The 24,422-nt window shown below is 57.2% G+C and overlaps 1 protein-coding gene across 4 annotated transcripts in view; it reads right to left on the bottom strand.

The window, feature by feature from the left end:
• FLT4 (fms related receptor tyrosine kinase 4) overlaps positions 1 to 24,167 on the bottom strand; it is a 41,358-nt gene extending 17,191 nt beyond the window's left edge. For 2 of the 4 annotated variants that reach the window (XM_061421255.1, XM_061421257.1), the window contains exons 1-13: positions 24,033 to 24,167; positions 10,127 to 10,223; positions 9,195 to 9,439; positions 8,884 to 8,996; positions 8,597 to 8,759; positions 8,265 to 8,404; positions 7,817 to 7,985; positions 7,404 to 7,521; positions 4,609 to 4,763; positions 4,358 to 4,520; positions 2,750 to 2,879; positions 1,497 to 1,605; positions 147 to 509 (exon numbers count right to left, since the gene is read on the bottom strand). In XM_061421255.1, coding sequence (XP_061277239.1) covers positions 147 to 509; positions 1,497 to 1,605; positions 2,750 to 2,879; positions 4,358 to 4,520; positions 4,609 to 4,763; positions 7,404 to 7,521; positions 7,817 to 7,985; positions 8,265 to 8,404; positions 8,597 to 8,759; positions 8,884 to 8,996; positions 9,195 to 9,439; positions 10,127 to 10,223; positions 24,033 to 24,099 — 2,032 coding nt within the window. In that variant the 5' untranslated portion in view covers positions 24,100 to 24,167. Of the gene's footprint in view, positions 1 to 146; positions 510 to 1,496; positions 1,606 to 2,749; positions 2,880 to 4,357; positions 4,521 to 4,608; positions 4,764 to 7,403; positions 7,522 to 7,816; positions 7,986 to 8,264; positions 8,405 to 8,596; positions 8,760 to 8,883; positions 8,997 to 9,194; positions 9,440 to 10,126; positions 10,224 to 17,155; positions 17,279 to 24,032 lie in introns of those variants that run through there. The other 2 variants (XM_061421256.1, XM_061421258.1) reach the window with 2 other exon arrangements.
• Positions 24,168 to 24,422: the final 255 nt, after the last annotated feature.

Here is a 24,422-nt window from a genome sequence, read left to right as displayed (position 1 = left end):
ACCTCCCCGGAGGGGAAGGAGACGGGGATGGATGCTCTTGCAGGCTTGGGCTTGTGAATGGACTGCCCAGGCGCGTGTGGGGCGGGGGGTAAAGGCTCCTTGGGGAGCGCTGCCCTGACTAGCCCCTCTGGACCGGCTTGCCTCACCCTGCACGGACAGGTACTTCTTATGGCAGTGCTTGTCGTGGGTGCGCCGGTCCTGCACCTCGCACACGTAGTCGCCTTCGTCTTCTGGTGCCACACTGGGGATGGTGAGGGTGAGCGTGGCGTGGGGCTCCCCGGACGCCACCTCCTCCAGGCTGGCGGCCAGTGGCGTGGCAAACAGGTGCACGTTCTTGCAGTCAAGCAGCAGTGGGTTCCCCTGCGCATCATGCAGCGTGGACAGGTTGAGGCGGTACCAGTGCAAATGCTCATATGTGTAGTTGTCAGCCCGGCAGCTCAGGCGCACAGTCTGGCCCTCTAGGGGCTCTTCTGATGGCTCTGACTCTATGCTGAAGCCATCGGGGATGGCTGGGGAAGGAGGAACCACTCACTGTGACATTGTGAGGTGCTGGCGAACCTACCCACCTGCTCAGGGACTGTCTCTCTCTCTTTCTCATTGACCTTTGAACTCACTCAGCTCTCAAATAAGGGTGTATGTCACCCTACCTCGGCCAGGGACACCACTCTGGAGACCTCCTCTCCCTCTCCCTGACAAGAGACCGACTCTCTCAAGTCAATTCCACCAGGGGCTCCTCCTGCTGTGCCTCCCTCTAGTTTTTCCCGAACAAGCCCCAGCTGGGTACTGCCCCTACCTCTCCCAGGAGCCCAGGCCACCAATGAGTTTCTTGCCAGCAGCTGAGCAAGGGTGCAAGGGCCCATTCTCCCTCACTGCTGAGCACACTCCCACCCCTGTCCTCTTCCTGACACAGTCTGGTTCCATTAGCCTTTGGCAGTGGCTCCCGATTTCCTTTCATCCCTCTAGCTGTCCACTGTCGAGCTCCTATGGGCTCCTCTCTCCTGCAGAGTGTTTTCTTTGGCTCCACCTCTCTTCCAGGTGCCCGCATTTAAACCTCTGGGCCCAGTGACTGTCCTTCCATGGTCTTCTTAGTGTTCCTGAGGTCATTAACAGGTTTGAAAAATCTGAGGCAACCATGGACCTTCTTCCCAGGGCCAAATGCACATACGAACCAGCTGCTGTGCAGGATCCATGGCTCAGGAAGAGGGTGGGAGGGAAGCGGAGGTAGGTGGAGCTGTGGGGAACAAGATGGCACCCCTCGGGAGGCACCTCCTGGTCTAGGGGCAGATGGCGCTGCCTCATCCCAGTTCATGTGCCTATAGCCTCCAAATCTGTCCTCCTGCCAAGGCCCAGAGGCCCGGGGGGCTGGGGTTTCTCCTGGTGCCTCACAAGACACTCACTGGGGCCTCAACGCAGGTGTGTTTTCTCCTCCCATGCCTGGCCTCCTCCTGCGCCCACCTGGCTCCTGACCTCCATCCAGGCCTGCCCAAGTCACTCACTGGCCACGTAGAAGTAGATGAGACGCTCATCCTGGCCCACTTTGTTGAAGACCACGCACTTGTACATGGCGGACACATTGGCCTCCTGGATCACCAGCTTGCTCACCGTCTGGACAGGATACATGTCAGGTGTAAGGATCCATTCCCTGCCTAAGTTCCCCTACCCTAACCTCCTCTTTCTGCATGGAAGTTGCTGTGCCCACCAGAATAATGGGGGAAACTGAGGCTCTGGGCTGGAGATGACCAACGCTCAGAGACAGTACCAGGACTGGTGAGGCAAGGAGAAGGTGATGAGGTCCTCGGGCAGCAGCAAGCGGTGGCTCCCCTGAAAACTCAAGGGACAGCACGATGGACAGCTGGCCTCAGCTGTGGCTGGGGTCAGAAGGCAGTGTTAGGCAGGACCAGAGAGACCTCTGGCTGCAGATGGGCTCAGGCTGCTGCCATGCTGGGGAGGCGACAGGGGCCTGGTGGCACTGGGTTGGTCCAAGCCAGAGTTCCGATGCGCTCTGGTCACATCGAGCGTCAGCCTGTGGTCCCAGGAGTCGCTGTGTGCCCACAGACACCTCGGGGCTGCCCCCTGTGATGTGCCCACAAACACTTCGGGGCTGCCTGCAGCGCCTCTCAGTGCTCTAGGTTGTGGCAAGGGGAGGAGACGGGGTCCAGGGCTCCAGAAGGACTCTGGCCTGGGGGAGTGGGCAGCTTGGAGGCAGAGGAAGAGAGAGGGCCATAGGCTCTGCCTACCAGCCCAAGAGCCCACCCCCCAACCTCAAGCCGGGCACTTCCTGGCCAGCCTGGAACAGGAAGAGGCTCTGGAGGTGTGTAGGAAAACAGGAAGTGACTGTAGGAAGTGGGTGCCTTTGTTCAGTCCTTCCCCTGCTTGGCCTCTTCTAGGGATTGCCCCCAGCCTGGGCCAGACGTCTTTGGGGAGGATAAAGCTTGTCCCCAGCCCCAACTCTCCCAGCCTTTGCTAGTTTGGGCCCACAGCCGTGAATCTCAGCTTCCCTCTCTGGGAAGCAGCAGCAGGTCAGGCCCTTGCAGTCTATTGCAGGCAGGGAAGCTGATGTCCAGAGACATTGCAGAAAGGTTACTGACTCTCAGATGCTATTGCAAGAACTCTGCAAGTCCAGTGGAGACCGAGAAGGCTAGGAGAGGACCCCACCTCTCCTTCTGATCCCACCTTTCTTCTTCTGAAGAAAGGACCTCATCTCTCTCTCCTTCTCCCCCAGACACTCAGTGTCCTGGCTGGTCCATACCTTATTTTTGCCCTCCACAAACTCCGTCCAGGTGTCCAGGCTCTCAATGGGGTTCACAGCATCCTGTGTGGTCACCTCCCTCCAGTCCTGGCACTGTGGCATTCGGTCTCGCTGCTGCCGCCGCCGGCTGCTGGAGACAAGGAGGGACAAGGGCAGTTAGGGATCCAGGCAGAGGGGACTACACTAAGGGTAGGGTCAAGCTTTTCTCATACTCAGGGTCATCTCATCTCATGGTGGGGAAGGTTGGTCCCCCAAAGTAAGCGAGGAGGGCAGGGGCTTTGTTGCTGGCACACTGTTCAGGGCTCAGCAACCCATCCTGCATGGGCTGCCAGGCCCAGCCTTACCCAGTAGACCAGGATCTGTGCCTGCAGAGCATCACATGCCTGTGACTCTGTGCTAGTCCTCTGGTCTGCTGTGCCCCCTGCCCCTACCCACATGTGTCCCTTCCTGCAAAATCCACCTAGATCTCCTGGGGCAGCAAAGTCACTCCTGTTAACTCCTGCTACAGGAAGCCCTCTCCTTCCGTCCCTCTTCTACAGCTGCAGCCCCTCCCTGGGACGGCTGTGCATCCCAGCACCTTTGGGCTTCTGCTGGGATGAGGGTCTAAGGGGGAGGGCATGGCTCAAGGGAGGCTCTTGTCTGCCCTAGGGAAGCAGAACTCGCCCTAGGGCTCCGTAGTCATACAGGGCCTAACAGTAGAGCATCAGATGGAAGCACATTTAGAGGTGCCAGTGATCTGCAGCCTCATGGTCCAGAAGAATCTCTTATGAGCCTCGAGTGCTGTGGGCTGCCCACCCCTACTGAACCTCCCTAACTGACCATGCCAAGGGCCACAGTCTCTCTGCCAGTGTGGCTGCCTCGTCTCCCTTGGTTTCTCAGCTACTGTCCTTCCCCAGCCTGTGACCCTGTCCCCTGTCCCTTAGGATCTCTTGCTAAATGGCAAATGTGACTAGTCCCTCCCTTGCTCAGCACCATTCACTATCTCTCTAGTGCTTTCCAGACCACTAACCATCTTGGAGCCCTCCATTCCTGGCCCTTGCTGGTTCAAGTTTTCCGTTCTCCTGGACTGACTGTCCCACTGGCACCCAGGTAGGGCAGTGTGGCCCAGCAGTTGGGCAAGCTCTGCTGCTTACTGCCATGACATTAGGAAAGTCGTGTCCCTTCTCCAACCTCACTGTTTCTCTCTAAGGGGTAATGGTGAGCACTACACAGATGAACTTAGTGTGCCTTGGAGTTCACTCAGTACACGTCTCGCAAACCCAGCCCAGGCCTGCCTGCTTGGTGAGGGGTGTCCTCCCTAGTGCCCAGAGGCATGTCCTTTGGTCCCCTCCAGACGTGCAGTTGCGTGTCTGGGGAGCATCGCTTTCAAGGGAGAGGATGGTGGGGGCCGCACCATTCCTGTGTCCAGCCTGGCCTGACAGTACAAGGGAGGGTCTGAGCCTTGCTCAGGCAAGGTGAGGTCAGGGATTGACTTACAATGCATGAATCGTGATAGGGTTTGGGTTTAAAGTGGAGCTATGGGGGGGGGTGCTGGTAGTGAGAGGGGGTTATGGTTGAAGTTGGGGATGGGGCTGGGAAGTAGGGGAGGCGGGGTGGAGCTACACTCACAGGCTGCGCTGGCTGAAGGTCCTGCAGGGCGTCCACGGCCGCCAGTGCCACTGGATGCCGAGAGGAGGGGGCACCCCGTAGGCCGTGCAGGTGAGGGCCTGGCGGCTATGGCGGGAGTAGATGCTGGGGGAGGAGGCCTCCTTTTCGTGGATGTGGGGGGGTACTGGAGACACAGGCAGACAGCCAGTCAGTCAGCACACCCCCAGACACCCCCCTGTCCCCTCCCCCTCTCCTGCTCCACCCACACCTACCATTCACCACCAACTCTAGGCTGATGTTACGTCTCAGGCCAGCCGCGGTGTTCCACAGGGCCAGGGTGTAGATGCCCGCACTGGCCTCCGTCACCTCCTTGAGCACCAGAACATGGGGACTGTGGCGCCCGGACACTGCCTTTCTGTCCTTGTACCTGGCCCAGGGAAGGAGTTCAGGGGGCTGTGTGACCTCCGCCCCAGCCCTGTTCTGTCCCTTCTTCTCTGAAGCGCCCTAGCCCTGACCACTAGAACACGGTCAGGAAGTGGGAGAGGCCTCCCCGCCCCAGACCTGCTTCTGGGATGAGCAGCAGGAGTGAGGGCTGTGGCAGCCGACTCTGGACTGGGGAACAGACAGCTGCACAGATGGTCCTTGGGCTTGAGCTGCAAGGGCTCACAACACCCCCAGGCTCAGGACCAACGAGAGTCCCCAGGGGCCCTTGTCTCTGCCATAGGCTTCACGGGGCTGTGCTGTGAAGGAGTGGTCCCTGAGGGCGCAGCTCAGACCCTGACCACGTGTGGGTCTGGGAGCCCTGACCCTGACTCTGCCCTTCCTGGAGCTCTCCAGATGCGTGGGCTTCTTGTTGCCCTGCCCCCTTTCCCAGGGCCTGTGTACTCACTTTCCTGCTTTGCTTGGATGCTAGACACCTGCAGGGCTCCCTCTCTCCTATATCCACCATCATCCAGCCATCAGAGCAGCTGTGTGGATCAGGAGCTGGCCCTCGGCCCTGCATGCTAGCTGGCCCTCCGTGTCTGGACGCTAGTGTTCACACAGGCGCCTGTTGCTTGTCGGTTCCCACACTGAGCTGTACGTACGGCCACTGCCGTATGCCCTATGTGAAGAGCGGCACCCAGCACACATAGGCTCTCAGTGTACATGGGTATAAATGGATGACTCATACCCCAAAGGAGACTCCTCTCCAGTCCTGAGTTGGGAATGAACGCAAGCTCTGGCCTCTGCCTGGAAGTAGCCCTCAGGAAGGCATCGTCTTCTGGTTTACTAAGCCAGAGAGACACGAGGAAAGCACAGCCCTCGGGATGGAAAGTAACAGCGAGGGGCATATAGGGGCCTGGCTCTCAACTGCTGCACCACAGCCCATTCAGAAGAGGTTTGACTTGCCAGAAGTAATACAGCAGGGCAGGGCAGAGTAAGGCCAGGCTGGGAGGCCTGCTGGGCTCTGGTGCAGAATCCTAGTTGCTACCTACTGCGTTTGTGATTCTAGGCACACTCCTTCACTGCCCCAAGCCCCCGAGTCTTCACCTAAAAACCAGGGAAACCAAATGCTCCTTCTTGTAGGTGTGGTCAGGTCTCCCAAGATATAGCCTTGGGGTCAGCATGGTGCTGGACACACAAAGGCTGCTTCGGGGGCGAGGACCAGCCTGTCCACTAGATTTCTGTCTGTTCACTTGCTAGTAATCACCACATGATTACCTGGAAGACTGGACCCTGGTGGGGCTATGCTCACCACTAATGCCCCGGGGCAGGTGTCCCAGTGGACAGTGGGCCCAGAGGAGCACTTCTTGGAGGCAGATATTGACCAAGTGAGAGAAAAAAAAGAAAGGGCCAGATGTGGTGGGAATGGCAAGAGGAAGTCAGCTGCCTGAGGATCAGGCCTGGACCAGATCTTTGATGCAACAGAGCTGGCCACTCTCCCAGACAGGGTCAGTACTACTGGCCTTGGAAAGCAGGGGACAGGGCCTTAGTCCAGACTGCACCAGTGCCCTTCAGGATACTATCTCAAGTGTCCAGGTCCTGCACCAGGTGGCCCTGACGGACCCCAAAGCCTGTGCCTCACAGGGAGAGTCACAGAAGTCCCAGGCCCAGGGTTTCCAGGGCCCTCCCAGGAGAAGCCTGCTTCCGGACTATGGCCAGAGAAGTGGGATGCTGGCTGAGAATGTCTGGGCTTCTTCTTGCCAAGCTCTAGCCTTTCAGAAAAGGTCATCCTGTCTGGTAGGAGGTGCTCCAGGCTAGAAAGGCGAGGCTCCCCTGGCCAATTGTGAAAGAGCAGATGAGTCCCGGGAGGCTCAGGGCTTGGGCAGGAATGCCTTTACCCTTTCCTGGCCTATTTCCCTCCTGTGTATGATGAGAGTCAGACTAGAGTGTGATCTCCCAGGATCAGGCCATATAGACTGCTCAGGAGGCTGAAGGGTGCATGGTGGGGTGCTGTGCCTTCCCGAGTTCTCGGGGAGCATCTGGTGAAAGTAAAGCCACCACTGAGGGACCTCTTTCTGACTCTTGGCATACCCTGCAAGGTGTACCTTATTCTCAGGTCACACCCAGAGCAGGGATCTTGAACTTGTAGGCCTCCCGGAAGCTCTAGTTCACTGGCACACAGCTCTCGGGCCCAGCCCAGAAATCCTTGTGAAACTCTTATCATATCTCTAAAATTCTGGTTAGAAGTATCCTGGGGGTGGCAACCTGTTTGGAGAGGAGCCTAGGAGACCTGAAGCCATTCCTGTATGATCCCCTCCAGTGGGGGCCCTCAGGCTGAGTGGGTGCAGGAAAGAGTTAGATAAAGCCCTGTGCTATGCCCACCACACCCACACATAACAGGAGGCCAGTATTCACACTCTTTCACAGTTTAGCAGCAATTCAGGCCAATCTTCCCTCTAGCCAAAATACCACATGATGTGTATATTCCTTGGAATCTTCATAGGGGGTCCCCCACTCCAGGCATAGGTCCCCATCTAGGTCTCAGGAAGTAGGCCCTGATGGGGGGAATTTTGCCCTTCTCTCTCTGTGGCTCTTTCTTGCACTGGACTTGGTGGGTAGGGAGGGGCAGGAACAAGGGAGGTACCATTGGAACTCTGGTGGGGGATAAGCCGCCAGCTTCACGGGCAGCTTCACCAGCTCATCTCCTGCCGTGGCCTCTAGAACCGGACCCTTGAGCCACTCGACGCTGATGAAGGGCTTCTCTGTCAGACAGGAGACATCAGGGTAAAGCCAGGGCTGGTGTGGCTGACCCACCACCACCCAGGGATTTGCAGCCACCCCCAGTGGCCAGATGCCCTGCTCTCTGGGGCGTGGGAACTGGGCAGTCCATCCACTCATGACCCTCCCTTCCCTCTGGCTGGACTCCACATTATTCGGGTGCACCATGACCTATGACCCTGGGCCCACACTGCACAAGAACCCTTGTGCTCCAGGCTTGACAACTGACACCCAACCTAGCCCAGGCCATGCTGGGCACAATGGCCTGACAGGCCGTACCATGCACAATGACCTCAGTGCTCTCCTGGAACTGCTGGATACCATTGTTGGCCTGGCACACGTACGGGCCCAAGTCACGCTGGCTGACGTTGTGGATGGTGAGGATGCTGGAGAGCTCTGTGTGAGTCTGCTGGGAGCGCCGCTCTGGTACCCACTTACCCCGCTCTGCCTGCCCAGGACCAGGGGAAGAACAGGGTCAGAGCAAGTGGGCTCTGACAGAACTGACCCCCATAGGCACACCCCACCCCCCCCAGCCCAACCAGCAGCAGCTCCAGAAGACTTGGACTCAGACTCTGAGTTTTCCTTGGCATAGGAAAACTTCCCTATCAGACAGGGGCTCCTGGGACAGAGGGAAGTACGTGTGGGCCAGACCAGGGTGAGTGTGGGCCGCGACAGGGATTCCTGGGGATGATTCAGGTACAGCCCCTGCCAGGGATGCTGAGCTCACCTGCTTCCCTGGATAGTTCCAGTCAAAGGTGACACCTGAGTTGAACTCGGCCCACACGGTACAGTTCAGGACTAGTTTTTCCCCAACCAGCAGCTCCAGCGATCTCTTGGGGAACAGCTGGATGTCATAGAGCTCATTGCCTGGTGACACATGCACAGGGACCCCCATGCCCTTTGTAGGACAGTGCATGTAGAGTACAGGGCACAGGGCATCCCCTGAGACCAGCCAAACCATGGTACCTACAGCCCCACTGCTGGGAGTTAGAGGGTTCCTGTCCAGGACATGGGGAGTAGTCGCTGGGGAGGGTCCTACAGCCCCAGGCAGCCCCCTACCTGTGATGTGCACAACAAAGGGGTTGGACAGGAAGGCCTGGCCGCCCCAGGTGGTCTCACATTGCAGGTACAGGGCATCGCGCAGCAGAGGGGTGGGCACCCGCATGCCCCGGCGGTCATCCCACACCACCTCCTGTCCATCAGGCTGCAGTGCTGAGCTTTGCTGTAGGGACGCAGTGGCTGTCAGGGCCCAGCTACCCCCTGCCCCTTGGCCAGACGACTGGCCATTTTCCCAGGGACAGAACTGGAGGGCCGGATTGAGGGTAGAGATTGGGGTGGGGCTGTACCGAGCGCAACGTGACGTTCAGGCCGGGGATGGACACCAGGCAGGGCACCCACGTGGAGTCCTTCCTGTTGACCAGGAGTGTGTCTGGCTTGTTGATGAATGGCTGCTCCCAGTCTGAAGAGAGGGGACAGGGTGTGTGGCGGGGTGGGGCTCAGGGAGTCTCTGCCCAGGTGTGGAGCTGCAGGGCAGCGCCCCCTCCCCCAGGGTCCCAAGGCTGGGGTTGCAGCCACAGATGCCAGCCACCTCTTGAGGACCCAGGACCCTGCCCATGGCTCCTGAGTACCCTTGGGGGTGGGTGCTGGGCTCTCTCACCTCTCACAAACACGTAGGTGCTGGCCGCAGTTGTGCCCTCAATGCGAGCCTTGATGTACTTGTAGTAGCAGCGGTAGCTGCCTGTGTTGTTGGCGTGGGCCTCCTGCAGCTGCAGAACCTTGCAGTAGGGCCGGGTGTCTGTGCCTTCACAGTCTCGCACGGTCCCCGTGTCCTCACCATCCTTCTCCTCTGGGACTGGTGCATCCTGAGCCCCCGGCCAGGCCCACTCCAGGGGGTGCTGCCCCCTGGCGAAGGAGACAGGACATCAAGAGAAGCCCAGGCCACAGCCCTGGGGGACAGTCCCTGTGGAGCCTCTCAGAGGCCCAGCCTTGCTCATAGCTGATCCCATTCAGAGGTCAGGGTAGACCAGCACTTGGGGAGGGTACCCTTGAGCCTCCTGGGGCCTCGACCTGGCTCCTGGGCCTGCATTTGGCAGGCTGTCCTTCAGAAAAGCCTGAGCCTCAGATTACAGCTGGGGCTGAAGGGAAGATCACAGCTTGGCAGTCTGTGCGGGTGGGTCTGGGGCCAGTGAAGGGTGGCTGAGTGTGGGTGCAGGCAACCTATGGTGCAGGCAGCATCCGTGTAGGGTGACCTGGGGGTGGGCATGGGGTGGCCTGGGTCACTACGGGTTGACTCAAGAATGGATGCAGGGTGATAGATCTGTGGTCCGTAGGAGATTGTGAGGTGGGTATGGGTGAAATGGGGTAGGCTGCAGGATGCCTGCGTCTACAGGGCAGGGGATGGTCTGTGCCTCTAGGAACCTACACTGAAGCCACCTGGGAGCACCCCTAAGCCTTGAGGCCTCTCTGCCTTGGGGCTGGGGTGCTGCCTTCTGAGTCCTCTGCCACCATCAGCTCTGCCTTCTATAGTCTCCATGGTCTGCTAGGTAGGAGAGACCCAGGCCCAAGCCCCCCTGGGTGAGGGCGGAATACCTGCAGGAGATGGACAGGCTGTCACTGGAATCGATGACATATGTCTCTTCCGTGATGTTCAGGGTTGGTGGGGTCATGGAGTAGCCACTGGCCAGGCCTGGGTTGGGAGATAGGGTTAGCATGGGATTGGGTCATAAGTTCACAGGATGATATCCATCTGGTGCTGGCGGGCCCCTCTGCAGGGCAGGTGCTGCCTAGCCTTTCAGCCCAGAGCAGGACTGATATGGCCCAAGACGTCTGGGAACCTCCGCCTCAGGCTTAGCCTGCCCACTGGCTGCAGCCCCAAGTGAGCCCTGATTGAGGCCTGGGCTGAACTCAGGCCTCTGGTCCCCCAGGAGTGGAGCTGCCGACATGAAGTCAACAGGGGAGACCACAGGCTTTCTCCCACATTAGGCAAAGCCTGCAGTACATTTCCTTGGCATTAAGACACCCCCTAGCCACTGCCTGTGAGGGGGTCCTGCACAGCGCAGCTCCCCAAACATGCCCCAGACTGAGGCCTTGGTTTCTCCCTGGGATTCTTCCTGTGGCCTTACCCTCTTCTACATCCCATGGAGTCCATCTCACATGTGCTTGGTTCCATCAGTTTCCCTTTGCCCCCAAGGGACCTTCAGGCTGCCCTTGCTCCCCACTCCCTGCTCCCCCTGCCTCAGCCCCTCCATGATTCCAACAGGTCTAACCCCCAAACAGAGAACTGCCTCGCCTGGTTAAACACTTACTGTAGCCCTCCAGGACCTCGGCCCTGCTGCCCACATGGCTTCTTAGTCTCCATCTTCCTCCCAGCAGGAGAGTGTTGCGTGCGTGTGTACACATGTGTGTGCATGTGTGCACGTGTGTGTTGTCTTTGTGTGCATGGGCGTCTGTGGGCATAGATCTGTGTTTATAGGACTGATGATGAGTGCTGTGTGTGTGTGATTTTGTGCATGTGTGTTACTGACATGTCTGTGTGTGTGTGTGTATGTGTGTGCGTATGATCCTGGAGGAGTGTGGGAGCAGGCCCCAGGGGAGGTCTGGGCCTAGAACTCTGGCAGATGCATCCTGCCAGGACCATCCTGAGACAACAGGAAGTGAGGACTGTGTGGCTGGAGGCCCGGGGCTGTGTTCTGTCCCTCCCCCGAGTCCCTGTCCTCCTGGGGGGCACAGCCCACTGCCCTGCCCTAGGCCCCAGTCCCACAGGTCCAGTTCCTCTGCCCTCCCCAGTTCAGCCTCCTGAGGCTTAGAGTCTTGCCCTGGCAGCAAACTGTGGGAGGCAGACCTTGGAGGAATCCCCACTATAGTGGGTTCTACCTCACCCTGACCCCAGGCTGCCCTAGAAAGCAGCACAGGATGGCACACTCTGCACACCAAGATCTCATTTCAGCATCACATGGACAAGACAGCTCCCAGGGTCTGGCCTCCTGCTGGCCAGACTTCTCTATGTACCACACCACCACTGGTCAGAGGCAGAAGGTCCTCATTGAGCATCTAATCCAACTAGCATCTAGTCCAGCCAGGGAACCTGAGGCCCTCCAGCTGGACTGCGTGGCCAGCTGCTGGGACCACTATGCAGTCTCTCCTTAGCTTGAATCCAGTGCACCCACTCCTGGCACTCAGGACAGAGGCCCCACCCTGGGATCCCCAGGTGGGAAAGTAGCAGGTCCATTCTTTCCCAGGGTGGGTTCTGGCTCCCCATCATACTTCCTCACCTGGCCCTGGGGCTGCTCAGGTGGAGAGGCCCCACAGTGGGGATGATTCCTTCTGGTGGTGAGGGGCTGGGAGTGAATGCCAGGAGGACACCTCTAAGGTGGGTTTTGAAAGAGAAATAGGATTTTCCAGGCAGTGGAATGTGAATAAAGCCACTCTACAAACTGGCTTCTGAGCTACAGAAGCGGAGGAGGGGCAGGGATGATGGACTTGGGTTTGTGTGAAGGGATGAAAGAACCAGCTCCCAAGTGGACCACTCAGGGGTCAGGCCTGAGGCTGGCATTTGGGCACCAGAGGAGACAGGCAGCAGCCAGGACCTATTTGCCCTGGGTCATTTGTGCCCCATTGTGAGGGCTGTAGTGTTACTCTGGGGCCCCCAGGAAGGCCAAGCTAGGGCCTCCTTCCCTGAGGTGCTTCTCCAGGGCATGCCCTTGACACTAGAGCTACGGCAGTCGTCAGCCCAGCTTCCTTTGCCAGCTCTCCTTTGCTCCCAAGATAAAGCGGGGAGACCCCAGGCCTCTCCCTCTGCCCACTCCTCTTCTTTCCGGCTTTATCGAGACATCTGACAGGCACAGACTTCTCACTATCATCCCAGAGTGCCAGACTTCATCTTGAAGTCTCTGTGTTCATTTTTTCACCCTGGACATTTGTACTTCCTTCCCTCCTGTGGATCTTCCTCTTTAGGTTCTAATTCACGAGTCCCTCTATAAGGGGCAGTCACTCAGGAGAGACTCAGGTGGTGCTGGTCCCTAGGCTCATGCTGTTAGAACACTTACTAGACTGAATCATGGTTTTCTGGTCACATCTGAACAGAGACTGCATTTTATTCATCTTCCTAACCTTAGTACACAAGAGGTACACACCTAAAATTGAGGATATGTATTCAAGAATACGTAGGCAAACTGGGAGATTGTTGAGCGACAGGGAGGACTGATGTGCTCCAGTCCATGGGGCTGCAGAGTTGGACATGATTTGGTGAGTGAACAACAACAAATTCAAGAATGGTAGGATGGATGAAGGATGATCAGATGAATGAATGGGTGAATATGTGGAAGGATGGTGGGTTGAGTGGCTGGATGGGGTATGGAGCCTATAGGAGCTTCCTTCCTAGAGGCTACCATACCACCAAAGGAAGCATCTGAATCACTGTGCTAAATGGGAGGTTCATCCACTATGCTTGCTGACCCTTTCACCCATCTGAGAGCCTTTCCTTTATTGCCACATGCCCTGAATTTCCCCGGTGCTCCTTTTCTCCCCCGCCTCTTCCACTGCACCCTGTGTGAGCAGTCGTCTGTGCTGTACACATCACTGGCCTCCTCCATCCTTCCTGCCTTAACTGAAATCTGCATTTCTGAGGACACCGCTGCCCCTGGGGTGGTTACTGCTCCCCATTGCACATGTTGGAGAACTCCTTGTGGTCACTTCCCCTTTTCCAGCAGCACCACCCACTCCCCACTAAAGCTGTCATCAGCCCTGTCCTGGTCATTTCCCCTCATTCTCTGCTCCTGGCTCTTCAGGCTCCCCGACCTCAATCCAGGCCATTTCTCAGAACTTCGGCAGCCACAGGACTGAGTCACCAGCACCCCACCTTTGCGGTCCTCATCCCCATTGTCCCCCGCCTTCAACCCCTCACTTCCTGGGCATACCCTGGTCTTGGTCCGCACCAGAAGCTGTCACCATCAAGTGCCTGTTCTCCTGTACTTCTTGCTTTGCCTCCTCTGTCTCCTACTAAATCTCACCAGTGCTAAGTCCTTCAACCTCATCAAAATATCCAGGCCAGGAGCCCCTCTGCACTGCCACCTCCTCCTGGCCCCGCCCCTCTCCTGGCACTGCATGGCCCACAGCCCATCATCCTGCATGCTCCCTTGCCCCTGCCTGCTTCCCCAGCCCTGCAGTGCCCATGCCCCTGAGAGGCTCAGCATGCAGCGCAAAGCCCGGGACCCGTGCTGCCTCCCCACTCTCCTGGTGGCAGAGCCTGAGTGGCCTCGGGCTGAAGTTCAGGGCAGTCCCTCCTCCTTCCCTCTCAGCACTAATGAAGTAGAGGCATCAGATGGAGACCCCTCATCTTCCCACACTCTAATCTCACACCCTTCCCACACCCACATCTCTGACATTCCTGCTCCCAAGGCCAAGCCCTCCAACATGTCGGGGATCCCAACCCCCCCAGATCTGACCTCTGCAGATCATTTCTTTCTTTTCTGGCTACCAACTTTCCTCTATGCAGTCATCTCCCATCTTGTAAACAAACAAATAAACAAAAACTCTCCACTTCCTTGATCCTGTATTCCCTTCCCCTTTTCTACCCCCATTCATAGCAAAAATTCTGTTCACTGCCTCCTTCCTTTCACATTTCCTCATCTTCCCACAGAGTGCAGCCTCCCTCTACTTCATGGAGCCACTGGCAAGGTATCCTGTGGCCTCTGTGCCGCTGCAGGAGGCTCTCCAGGGCAGGGAGCAGAGCTGTCCCCTCTTCTGCTAGCTTCTGTGAGCTCACCCTCCCCTTGTCTTCCATCCCTTCTGCCCAGCACCAAATACTGTTCCTAAGTGGTCATGTATTAGGTTGGCCAAAAAGTCCATTCAGGTTATTCCATACGATCATATGGAAAAACCTGAACAACATTTTTGGCCGACCCAGTACTTACAAAATCTCTACCTCCAGCCCAGAGCCCCTTCTCTCAACTGCAGCTTTAAGGGACAAAATCATGCTTAAATGTCATTAGTGACATTCCACTATACTTCAAGGAACATCCAAACTTCTGACTGTGGCCTGGCCGTCATCCCCTTTCCATACCCTCCTGACCAGGAGGTGTGACCACTCTCACCTCCTGCTCTTGTCTTCCAGCCCCCGTGGCCCTAGGCTGTTCCATATCATGCCACGCTCCTTCCTACCCCAGGCTTTTACACACACCTCTCCTCCTGATGAGCCTCTGCTCACACGCCTTGCACAGCCAGGCCCTTCTCACTTTCAGGCCTCAGCTTAGACATGGTCTCTGCACTCCCACCCCCAAAACCTAAGTCCTCCTTTAAGCTCCACCTTAACCTCCTGGTTGGTTATTTCATTCTTCTTGTCATAATATGTAATTTTGTTATGTACTTAAGTTATGTTTTTCCATTTCCTCTCCTAGACAGTAAGTTTCAATGGTGTAAAGACCCAAACAGTCCCTTTTCCAGCCCACTCCATGCCGGGCACTGTACTTGACACAGAGTCAAGGCTCCATAAACCCTTGTTGAATGAGTAAACAAATGGACAGATGGACAAAAGCACAAATGAGTGGATGGATGAACGGAAGGATAGAAATGTGGAAAAAAGAAAGGGTGGCTAGATGGAAGGACAGATGGGCAGTCAGATGGAGGGATGGGTAGAAAGATGAATGGATGGGTGGAGAGAAGGATGAATGAATGGCTGACTGAACGAATGGCTGGTTGGCTAAACAGACGTCTGCAATCAACCTTTGGGTTAAAACTCTGTCGAACCTTGTTGTGCCTTTGTAAAAGATTCCAGTTTTAAAGGCCAGGTCCCCTGGTGACCATGAATAGCCCAGACTGCTCAGCAGCTGGGGAAGATTCAGGCCTGTGCTGCCATGCCTGAGGCTCTATACTGCCCAGCCCCCACGTGCAACCCCAAAGAAGGCGCATCCTTCCTGCCTGGCTGTTGTCTGTCCCCGCTGTCCTTCCCTTCCCGAAGCAGGAAGCACTGTCATCCTGGCCTCTGCTGCACTCCCCCTGCCTTCCTGTTCCTGGCCCAGGAACTGGCTTCTTCCTTCCCCTGGCCAGCAGCCCTGGCCCCCTGGCCTGAGCAGAGCAGTCAGGGTAGGCGCCAGGCTGAGGTCAGGGGGCCAGAGTGCATCCCTCCTCTTCCCTGTGCTGTCAGCAGCCTTGGGCGGGGGGCCGTGGGGTCAGCCGCAGGTGCTGGGTATGGGAGCAGCACCCCGGGATCTTGGGTGAGGGTAGACAGGAGGGTGGGAAGGCCGGTGGGCTAGATACTGACCACATCCCAGCACTTAGCGCCTCATTTGATCCTTACACTTACTGGGAAAGAGGGATGGATTGGGAGTCCAGTCAACAGGGAGGACACTGGGGCTCCAGCCTCCACGTCAGTGGTAACCAGCAGCTGTGCAGGAGCCCAAGTCCAGGCCCAACCCTGCCCGGGACTTGGCCCTCACACTTCTCCATCTCCTCCTGCCCATTGCCACTGCTAGTGCCAGTCTCCTGACCTCTCTGCTCCCTAGCATTCTCCTCCCTGGCCTCCAATTTGTCCCTCAGCCCAAAGGACACCTTCCCTGGCTCCTTGTGGCCCTCTGGATCTGTAAAGGCCCTTGGCCCAGCCTCCAGAGCTCTGCCCTGCCCCACTGGCCCCCTTCCTGGTCACCTCCCAATGCTTCTGCCACACAGTCAGGGTATCAGCCACACCCAACGTCCCCCGTGGAGCACCCCAGGCACTCATGCACCACACAGGGAAGGGCTGTACCACTGAGTGGCTCCTGAGGGCCAGGGTGTCACTGGGCCACGTCTCTGTCCTGAGGGCCAGCACTACCCACCCAGGCCCATGATGTCAGGATGGTGCTCTAGCTCGGGGGTGCCATTCTACCTCTGGCAGTGTGTTGCAGTAGTGGTTTTTGCATTTGGCAATTTCCTATTTCAGGCCCTGTCATGATCACCAGTGGGTAAGAGGGGCTGTACAGCAGTTCTGCTAGTCGGATCCATGGTCTCCTGAGCAGCTATGCCCTGCAGACTGGGGGCAAGCTGAGGGGGAAGCACCAGGGCCAGGTGAGGCCAGGTGGGGGCTCTGTGCAGCAGTCCCAGGGCTCAGCCAAGTTGGAGAGCCTGCTCTCCCATCACTCTTGGGGCCGGGCTTGTGCATTGACCTTGGGGGAAGGCTCACGGCGTGTTCTGCCTTGGCGTTCCCCTCCAGCCCCACATAGATGGCAGTCTCTGTGCCTCCAGAGAACAAGGGTGAGGGCATCGGTCCTCCCACCTCCCGCCCTGCAGGCCTGAGAAAGCTACGCCGGGAGGGGCTGTTCAGAGAGAGTGCTCAGCCCTGAGAACCCAGCCGTGTCCCCTCCAGTGTCACTCTGACTGTATGACCTTGGGCAAGTCACTTCCCCCATCCACGCTTATGAAATGAGAATTGTCCCCAGGATCATTGAGAACCACAGACCACAAATAACGTACGATCACACGAAGAACCGTGGTAAGAATGTGCTGTTGCGGGCTGAGGCACACTGAGAGGCACACTGAGAGCCTCTCCCAGCCTTGGAAAAGCTTTGCCTTTCACAGCTGGAGCAGCTACTGTGACTTGGTGCCCTGGCCACAGTGCCAAGGTTGCGGGGCAGTCAGAGAAAGTCTTACCAGTGGAAGGGAGTGTTCACATGAGTTGAAAAGGACTTTGTAGAATGAATAAGAAATCGCTGGTCCAGGAGGAGGGCGCAGAGGGCAGAGGGCCATGTGGCAGAGTGCTGGTGACCTTGGGCTGTCAGGCAGGCAGAGCTGTCAGGGAGCGGGCGCACAGCATGGGGCAATAAGGCCCCAGAGTGGGGCCATGGGTCACAGGCCTAGCCTTAGGCTCTTGGCAGGCTCATTTAACTGGAGCCCTGCTTAAGGTGCGCTTCCTCCTCCTAGAGGGGCTGTCTAGAGCCCTCTAGTCTAGAGCCCCAAGACTTCAAGCCCACCTCTGAGCTCCCCCACCCTCTCTGGCAGCTCTCCTGAGCTCCAGCCCTAGGGGGCTCTGCTTCCCAGCTGTTTCCTGCCAAGTGCCCCCAGCCCTAAGACCTAGACCATCCCTACCACTGAGGAGAACAAGGAGCCACAGGGTAGCACAGAAGTGTCCCCGAGCCCAGATAAGCAAGCATTAAAAGGATAGAGGATTCCCAGTATTGGCAAGGCTGTGGGCAAACAGGCACTCACAGAAATGAAAATTATGCTCATTCACTTTGACCCTCAAATTCTGCTTACTCCAATACATCCTGTTACGACAACAGACAACAAGCGCAGACACTTTCTGTATGCCAGCACAGCCTACACACTTGTGCATACCACACCCCTCTATTGCCCCCCTGAAAGAAGAAAGTGAAAATGTTAGTCATTCAGTCATGTCCGGCTCTCTGCGACCCCATGGACTGTAGCCTGCCAGGTTCCTCGGTCCATGGGATTCTCCAAGCAAAAATACTGAAGTGGGTAGCCATTCCCTTCTCCAGGGGATCTTCCCAACCCAGGGGTCAAACCCAGGTCTCCTGCATTGCAGGCAGATTCTTTACCGTTTGAACCACCAGGGAAGCCCCCTGAGGTGGGTACTATCCTGATCATTTTGCAGATGAAAAAACGAAGACACAGAGGTTCACTTACTAGTCAGAGATTATCTTTGGGTGACAGGATTATGGAGACTGCTGTTTACTCTATACCTCCTCAGAATCAGCACCAACAGCAGAGTGGCTGGAAGCACCAGGCTTGCTCCTCGCCTCTCCCTACCACCCTGGCAAAGTGCTTTGCACTCCCAGAGCTCCAACACTGAGCAGTAGATGTCCTCTAGCCTGAGTGCGACCCCTAGATGTTCTGGGACTGCCCTTTTCAGCCCCTTTCCTCGCCATCTGACTGACTGGCCAGCCTCAGTGTCCCATCCTTGGGTTACCACACTTTTGTCTCCCCACTGGTCCAGGCCTTTCACAGTGGTTAGAGGATTCTTTGAGAACACAAATCCTTCTTCTACCTAAAACCATTTCCTGCCTCTCTGCTGCTTGGAGACGGAATCTGAGCTTCTCATATGACTCTCTAGTCACACTTGTCACTTGCCTGGTACCTACTCCAGCCCTAGGCTTGCATTTTTAGGTTCCTGGGAGCCTCTCTGCACATGTCCACAGCTTCATGCAGCAGCTTGACTCATTACACTCAACAGTTCCTCAGTGCAAGAATTAGATCCTTTCCAGGGTGGCATCGCCAGCATGGGACTTGGCCCTGGATTGCTCTTGACTGGCTTTGAGGATCCAGGGAACAAAATTAGAGTGCACAGTGTGTGGGCAGAGGTGGAGGTGGGGATGGAGGGGCAGAGGTCCTGCACCGAAGCAGGCACATCTGTCAGGGGCAGGTCCAGGGGGAAGCAACGTGTCTAGCGGCATGCTGCTTTTGAAAGCTCTCTGGGGCATCTAGGTGAAAATGTCCACAAGGTGGTCAGCAATTTAGGACCCCACATGCCCACCTTGCTGGAATATGGGCACACCAGCTATGCCTGCCCCTTCCTGCTCCTCAGCCCTTATGCCATCTGGCACCAGACCCCAGACACCTGTCACTTCCCTCAGAGCTGCTCTGACAATCTAATGAGCCATTTCACTCCTCTAATTTTCTAATTAATTTTACTAATCTCCAAAATGGGGACAGTAGCCTACATCACAAGGTTAAAATCTTCACACACCCCATGTGGAGAAATTTGATTAACCATTTCAGACTGAGGTGGGACTCACTGGCAGTGTGTGTGCACATGTGTGTATGTGTGTGCATGAGTGCTGCTTCACACAAACAAAACTTCATTAGGTAGAATTCTGAAGAGCTTTGAGGATGGTGTTTAGGTTGGGTAAGGATGAGAGCTTTCCGTGAACCTACCCTAAAGCTTAGATTCTGTGCTCCTGGGGCACACAAGGGGTGGGGAATGAGGCTCTCTTCCTGCCCTAGTAGATCCTTCCCACTTGGTGCAGCATCACCTTCTGCCTGAAATTCTTAGCAGCCTCTGGCATGTATGTGGAGCACAAGAAAGCTCACACACTGAGGCTGTGGTGTGGGTGCAGGCTAGGTGGATATGCGGCTCGGGCTTCTCTTGGAGGAGGCCCTCTAGCAGGAGGGCCTGTCCCACCAGCCCAAGAGGACTGAGGGGCTGAGGAAGGCTCAGATCTGTGTTTCAGAGTGGTCCTGCTAAAGCAATTTTTGGAAGCAGGGAGTGTTGGAGAGGCTGAGTGGGACTGTAGGCTGCTTGAGTACCCACAGGGGGTGAGATGGGGGAAGAGCGCTTTAGTCGGTGTAGGGATCCCCATGCAGCAGTCATGGGTGCAGCCAGCTTTACCAGGCAGTTGCCCTGGCCTTTCTGGGGTCAGGGCTCTGTTCTGTGGCGGCAGGACGGGCAGTGTTATCAGACAGCCCAGCTGGCTCAGAGGTGGCCCCCCAGTGCTGCTAAATCTGGGCCACGGGCTCCTGCTGCAGGAAGAGGGAACGCAGGCAGGATGTCCTCTCCTGTGGCCGGCAAGTCCTTTCCCATGAACCCATGCTGACCTCACTGGCCACGTGGCGGGGCTCCCCCACTTGCCACCCTGACTTGTGCGTGCTCACAGGGCCATCCGCACCCCATCCGGGCCTCGGAGATGGGGGTGGCCTGGGACACTGGAGCCAGGCAGGGCTGTGCCTCTTTTGGGCCACACCCAGCCTCAGTGGCAGCCAGTCCCAAAACCTGCATCTTCCTGCTCCCAGACTTCTCCCTTCGGTGTGACCGGAAAACGGAGATCCCAGAGGAAGCCAGTGTCTGAAAAGGATCGAAACTCAGGAATCCCTGGCTCCAGCTGGACACATGGGCCATGTCTTGCTCAGAGGTCGGTGCAAGGAGTGTGGGAGTCTCTGGACTCCTCTCCCTACCCATTCCCCTTCGCCAAGGGATATCTCAGGACTGTGGGGCACGGACTGGGTCCTAGTGGAGAGAAATCTGCATGGTGGCGGGAAACACCAAAATGGCAGCAGGAGGGGTGTAAGCTAGATGCAGAGAAAAACTTCCCCTCGTGACTGAGACCCCACTTAATTCCCCTGGATTCTCTGATTTCCCTCTATCATATCACACTCCCAACTTTCTTCCTTCCTGCCTTTGACTGGAGGCCCTGCCTCCCCAGTGGAACGCCTCATCTTTCCCCATCTCCTCCTCTTCTCAGGGTTCCCATCTGGTAAACAATTTCATGATCTATTCTGCCACTTCAGCCAGAGACTGGCACTCGTCCCTCTCTCTCCACCATCCCCTGCGGCCTCCTTCCCTGGTATATCTCCTGGGTACACCCGCAGCCTCCTTGTTGTGGCCTTGTATCTGCTCTTGCCCCTCTGGTGATGCATTCAGGAGAGTCTGACCACGTGGCTCCCTGCTCACACCCCCCCCTTTCCAGGTGTGCTGCTAGCTTCTGCGTCTCCATTTCTTGTCTCTTCCACCCCGTCGCTCTGCCCCCAGGACTCCAGCCTCATCTGATCACCATCTGACTTTTCTGTCTCTGGGCCTTTGAGGCAGTCTTTGCCCTGCTTGGAACCCCTTTCCTGGAGTCTGCAGACCCCTCCAGGAAGCTCCAAGCTGGAAGCAACTTGGTGAAGCCCACACCACCAGCTGGACCTCACTGGTCACTGAGCACTCTCACCCCTGGGCTCCGATGTCATGTTTGTGTCCCTGCAAGTCTGGCACTTGAGAAGCTCCTGCAGAGTGGACTTGGTCCAAATCTTCCCTTTGCCACCCTGAGCAGACACTGTAGCTTTCACCTTGCACAGGACTACAGTCCCCTTCCCTGGTTAGGCTGCCTGCCACTGCCTGGGGGTCAGGGTGGGGGTGGCACGGCAAGGAGATGGCCAAACAGTCCCCTTGTTACACCTCGTGCCCAGCCTGGCACTGGGTCATGTGGACACTGTGCTGTGGGGAGGCAAAGAGTCCTTTGGCCACACTGACCCAGTGCCTCCAGCACTCTGGGTATGTAAGCACACCTGTATGTGAGTCCTCAGAGCACTGAGCTAAGGCCAGTGCTCCACCCGCACTGACTCACATGCCCACCCCACTCCCATACCTCTGTCCACATCTGGCTCTGGCTCAGGGCTGAGGAGCACAGACGGTGAAGAGCTGGGATGGTCATGTGTGTCTCAGTCGTGGCAGGAGCCAGTATCCTCATGGCAGGCCAACCAAGCTTCCTGGCAATTGCCTCCTTCCCCACATGTCCCTGAGCTGACTGCCCACTGTTCAGAGGCACAAACAACCTTTCTAGAGTCTAAGCCCCAAGAGATAAAGCCTGTGGGAGGTGGCCTCTGCCATCTACTTTCTCTAGAGGGACACGATTGGGGTAAAGAGTCCAGCGCCAAGCACAGCCCCTCAGAGCCTGCCAGCTTGTTGCAGTGCTGTGTGTGGACAAACTGAGGCACAAGGAGAGGAAGGGAGGGGTCCAGGCAACACAGAAAGTAATTTAGGGGTAGAGCCAGGAAGGAGCCAGCTCTGGGACAAGCACTGCATCTCTGAGGGTCATCTTCAGGGCCAGGCTGCTCACCTGCCAGCACGTGGCCTCCCACGGTGGCCACGCTGACAGCTGGCAGCACTGGAATGTCTGTGCTTCTGCTCCAGCAGCCCCATCAGTCTAGGGGCTTCTCAGGTCCTCTTCAGCCCCAAATGGGTGGCACAAGTATAAGGCTCAGGGACTGTGGCCATGGTCTGCTCTCAATGGGTTATCTCCCTACCAGCCATGCCCTGGTCCAGCCAAGGCCGTCCCCCTCCACGGGCCCCTTAGCTTCATTCTCTCTCTTCTCCCTCACTGCCCAACTTTGGTAAGAACCACCTGTACTCACTGCAAGACTGACTTATACCCGCTCTGTCTGCCACCTTCCACTCTGCTCTACTCAGGAGCACCAGGACATGAGTCTCTCCTGGTTTTCCTTACACCCTGCACGTTGGATGTTTTCTGTCTCCCTGGAAGCCTCTCACTCTCTGGTCCCCTCCTTGGGGAAGACGGTCCCATGCTGGGACAGCTTCCTCTTTAGCCTCTCTTCTGAGCCTTGGACACTATACCCACTGCCCGCCGGATGTCTTCTCAAGGTGGGGTCTCCCACTCCTCAGCCCTGAAGTCCAACCACGGCACCTGTGAAAGCTTGGTCCTGGGAAGGGTGCAGGGGAGCAAAGAGGCAGCCCCTCTGCTCAGACTTGCCCTGACTTGGAGGCCAGAAGATGTCTTCTTCCATCCTCCTCCCCCTAGGTTCACCCACACGTCCCTTCACTCCACTCTCCCCAGCCCTTCAGCCTATATAGACACACAGAACAGGGTTCCGGTACCCCAAAGACCTGGATTGAACATGTCCTTTACTACTGGCTTCCTGAGGACTTTGGGGGAAGTTACCCCTGTCCTTGGTCCAAGTGTTCCCATTTGTAAAAAGGGTCTAACATTTCCTTGTGAGGATTAAAAGAAATGAAACATGTAAAGTCAGTATTCAAAGCCAACAGTGTTTAAAAATAGAGGTACCCATTTCTCCCTTCAGATCTCTCAGAACTACTCCCTCAAACACTGGGGACCCATAATCGGTCCTCTACCCTCTGACCTCCAGGGTCACTGGATCTCTCATGGGCTTCCAGCTCATCTACCTCTCATTCCTGATGCTTTACCCCTGACATCTCCAAACAGCCATCCCTCCCTCACCCCCCAAATTCTCTTCCCTCCAGTCCCTCAGAGGCAACCTTTAGTCATGTTCCCATCACCTGTTTCCACACTGCCCCTCCTGTGTTGAAGACCCTTCCTTGCAGCCCCTGCCTTATGATCCTTAGCTTGGCCATCCAGGGTGCTACCCCTCAAACACGGCGAGGGCCGGCCTTCTGCCTCTCCTGCCATGCTGATCATTTACGAGTTGCTGACTCAAGATTAGCCTCAAATTCCAACACCTGCACCCACTCTTTCCGGATTACGCCTGTCTCCCTCCGTCCCGAGTTTTTGCCCCAGTAGTCCTTGGCCTGGGGAAAGTGAACAGCAACCAGAGTTCCCTCAGGAGTACTGATCTTGAGCGCAGACTAGAGTCGCGGGGAAGTGCGCGCCCCAGACTACGACCCGGCGGGGACTGCAACCTCTGCGTTGGGGGACAACCTCAGTGCCCGCAGATCCCAGGATAGAGTAGTGCGGTGCCCCGACTCCGCAGAAAAGCGTGCAAGCAAGAAAAGGATTCAGGCTGAGGATGCAGCGCGAAGGGGCCCGGGTTAAAGGGAGCTGAACCATAGACCGTGGAGTGAAGTCGAGAACCCATCTCCACGCTGCTGGGCTGCCCCGCGGCCCGTCCTCTCTCTTTCCTCATCCCGGCAAGCTCGGCCCGACTCTGTGCTCCTTCCGGGATCTGAATTCCTGGCTCTCAACCCTGTCTCCCCTCGTGCCCAAGGGTCCCGCGGGCCCCGTCCCCCGACCGGTCTCGCGTCCCTGCAGTCCCACCATTTGCCCAGGGAAAGCGTCCCCGCTCGTGGCCAGCTGCGCACTGGGGCAGGCGGAGGGCTCACCACGCTCGTTGTCGAGCAGTCCGAGGCAGAGCCACAGGCGCAGGCACAACGCGGCACCCCGCTGCATCTCCGGCCGCGGTGGCGCGGATCAAACGTGCGACCGCAGCTCTCGCTTGAGTGTGGGCGCGAGGCACCGCGCAGGCGGGGCCGGGGCGGGGCTGCGACCGGGCCGGGGCGGGGCCGGGGCGCCCGCGGCGGGCCTGGGAATCGAAAAGCAGCCCTCGCACCTCTTAGGACCGCCCTCTAGCCTAGGAGACTGCCCCAGAGATGTGAGGGTGCTGGTGGGAGGGAAGGCTGGTCCTTGCCCCACTTCCGAGTCAACCACAACCCTTCAGGCTGGCCATTGTGAGTTAAAAAGGGCATGAACCCAGCCGCCAAGATTGGACAAAA

Source organism: Bos javanicus, chromosome 7, assembly GCF_032452875.1.
Source record: "Bos javanicus breed banteng chromosome 7, ARS-OSU_banteng_1.0, whole genome shotgun sequence".
Taxonomy (NCBI): domain Eukaryota; kingdom Metazoa; phylum Chordata; class Mammalia; order Artiodactyla; family Bovidae; genus Bos; species Bos javanicus.
Note: the sequence above shows the minus strand (reverse complement) of the source record. Positions and strands in the feature narration are given on the sequence as shown.